Source organism: Sinocyclocheilus rhinocerous, unplaced genomic scaffold, assembly GCF_001515625.1.
Source record: "Sinocyclocheilus rhinocerous isolate Xijiao unplaced genomic scaffold, SAMN03320098_v1.1 scaffold3015, whole genome shotgun sequence".
Lineage (NCBI taxonomy): Eukaryota > Metazoa > Chordata > Actinopteri > Cypriniformes > Cyprinidae > Sinocyclocheilus > Sinocyclocheilus rhinocerous.
The window spans coordinates 231,289-234,218 of record NW_015661992.1 but is presented as its reverse complement, the minus strand read 5'-3'; the positions used below and the strand labels follow the sequence as shown (position 1 = coordinate 234,218).

Here is a 2,930-nt window from a genome sequence, read left to right as displayed (position 1 = left end):
ATCACATCCAAAATAAAAGTTTTGTTTACATAATATATGTGTGTGTACTGTGTATATTTATTATGTGTATATAAATACACACACATGCATGTATTTATGTAAGAAAAATGTTTATTTATAAAAATATATTTATAATATAAATTATATTAATATAAATATATACATGTAATACATGTAAATATTTTTAAAATATATACTGCATGTGTGTGTATTTATATATACATAATATACACAGTACACAAACATATATTATGTAAACAAAACTTTTATTTTGGATGCGATTAATCGTTTGACAGCACTAATATATATATATACACATACACACACACACACACAGAGCTGTAAAGTTCTTATAAGGATGAAGAATAAGTACCTTGTGCGCACTAATGACATCTGAGTGATGTCTTTATTTGTTGAACAGGAGCGTCTGCCAACAGTGCCTTTATCAGGAATGTACAACAAATCTGGTGGAAAAGTACGACTCACTTTTAAACTGGAACAGGATCAGTTGTGGATCGGAACAAAAGGTGATTTTATCATTTAATTAAACACTTATCCATAATACTTGGTTTATGTTGATTTTTTTTCTGGCCTGCAGAAAGAACAGAAAAAATCCCGATGGGTTCCATCAAAAATGTTGTGACTGAGCCAATAGAGGGTCATGAGGACTATCATATGATGGTATGTGTTTATCGCAACATTTAACAAACTATGCATTGTATCTGTCATTCTCAAACTGGATTTTTTTAACTTAATATACTAATGATAACTGTAAATATTTTACTTATTGTTTGGTGCTGCTATAAGACATATATATATTTATATATATATATGCTTGTTTGTTTGTTTGTTTGTCACCCCAGGCATTTCAGCTGGGTCCGACAGAAGCCTCACAATATTGGGTCTACTGGGTGCCTGCACAGTTTGTTGATGCAATCAAAGACACAGTTCTCGGAAAATGGCAGTATTTTTAACGTGCCTCTATAGACACTGAAGAATTGGGATTCAGAGCAAAAGATTGATAACATTAACTGGAGCCAACACAATAATCTGAAGAACTGATTTTTCTGAAGTATTTCCAGAGCAAACCGAAGGATTGCTGTTGGACAAAATATTTTGGGGGTTTTAAGTGCACTAAGTGTCAGCATCCCGTTTTTCAAACTGTTTCACCACTCGTTTTTTTTTTTTTAAAGCAATCCCAGGCATAAACAGAAAATTGTACAGAACTTGCATATACATTTCTCGTAGTTATTCTGAAAGAAATAAAAATTATTTAAGGAAAATGATTGATGCAGTAGAAAGATTTTATCTAGTATATTCCTTGGTTTACCATACAACTCAAGCAATCTTGCCAAAGTTGATATAGTTCACACAGTTGTTAGTTTTACAGTCAGCTTTTATGATTGCACAGATTATAGTTTACATGTAAAGCAGCAGCAATGTAACACTCAAATATGGTATTAATCAAGGTTAAAAGAGCATTGTTGCATTCAAAAAATTCTGCATTTTCTTCAAGACTTTTAATAGCACATGGAGAGCTCATCTCATTTTGCCTTGACAGCAGGAGCCTTGATGCAGAATTACAACCCAAAAGCCAAGAGTACAGTTGCTCAGCCTCTGTACTTTCAACCACATGATACTTTGACAAAGGCAATATCTTCTTTATATTTCATGGTTAAACGCAGCAACATCTCTAGGGCCAAGTCCCTCTCAAATCAGATGTTATATTAGGGAAAACAGTGTTGATGTGCCCTTAATACTCAGTCGTTTAACTAAGTTGCTGATGATTGACTATTCTGATCATGCATGTTGTTTTTTCAAACATGGTGCTAACCAATGATAAGTATTTTTAATTCAATAAAGCCCAAAGGAAGGAAGAATTTCAGTGACCTTTCTGTAATAAATTTGCCTGTATACTTACGTTTTTTAATTTTCAAACTCTATGTAGCAGCTCACAATTTAATTCTTCCTAAATCATATATTTCAGTATATATGTATCTAATTCAATAGTAAGAGGAATTTTTTTCACCTCGAGGCCAAGATGTTGATTTAGCATTGCATCACTTGTTCACCAATGGATCCTCAGCAGTGAATGGGTGCCGTCAGAATGAGAGTCCAAACAGCTGATAAAAACACCACAATAGTCCACAAGTAATGACATGAATTTAGTCCAGTCAACATCATGTGAAGCGAAAAAGTTGTGTTTGTAAGAAACAAATCCATCATTACGATATTTTTTAACTTTAAACCTTTGCTTCCGGCTAAAATATGAGTCCTCTATCCATAATATTGATTTCTCCAGTAAAAAGGTCACTTTAAGGTCACTAAAAAGGACGACAGGGGATGGACTCATATATTTTGGACAGAATAGATGGTTTAAAGTTAAAATGCTTTATTACAAATGATGGATTTGTTTAATACTAATATTATTAAACTCTGGGCTTCGGGTGCACATCCAACGATCAAATACACACAAAATGTGTCAAAAGGGCCGGCTTGGAGAGTGTTCACTTAAACAGTTTATGTCTTAAGTGGACGGGAACAGTTGGGAGAAAATCCGATGTGCGACAATATTGTCTTGTTAATGTTAATCAAACAACAAAATGCAAAGAGAAAATCACTCACAGCTCTCAATCTGAATAACGTCAGCTTTAATAAGCATTAATCTATCAATTCATAAAGTGAAAACTATGCAGTGTTCATTTACATTTGATTACTTTATTAGATTTCTTTTGTAGGCTATATTACTTACCTGAACAGTAAAACAATAAAAAAAATGCCTGCACACTGGTGCATTTACAAATTGATGTTTTATATTAATTTCATTAAATGTTTATTTTACATTTCAGAATATAAAGCAATGTTAATTCAGCTCTTAATTTGTTTCATATATGTATGTGTGTGTGTATATATATATATATATATATATA

The 2,930-nt window shown here is 32.4% G+C and overlaps 1 protein-coding gene across 1 annotated transcript in view; it reads left to right on the top strand.

Moving 5' to 3' along the window:
• Window positions 1-1,284, top strand: part of LOC107727120 (ubiquitin domain-containing protein UBFD1-like) — a 3,814-nt gene extending 2,530 nt beyond the window's left edge. The window contains exons 4-6 of the mRNA XM_016536897.1: window positions 422-527; window positions 599-681; window positions 864-1,284. Of these exons, the coding sequence (XP_016392383.1) occupies window positions 422-527; window positions 599-681; window positions 864-974 (300 nt within the window). The 3' untranslated portion in view covers window positions 975-1,284. The remainder of the gene's footprint in view (window positions 1-421; window positions 528-598; window positions 682-863) is intronic.
• The last annotated feature ends 1,646 nt before the right edge of the window (window positions 1,285-2,930 follow it).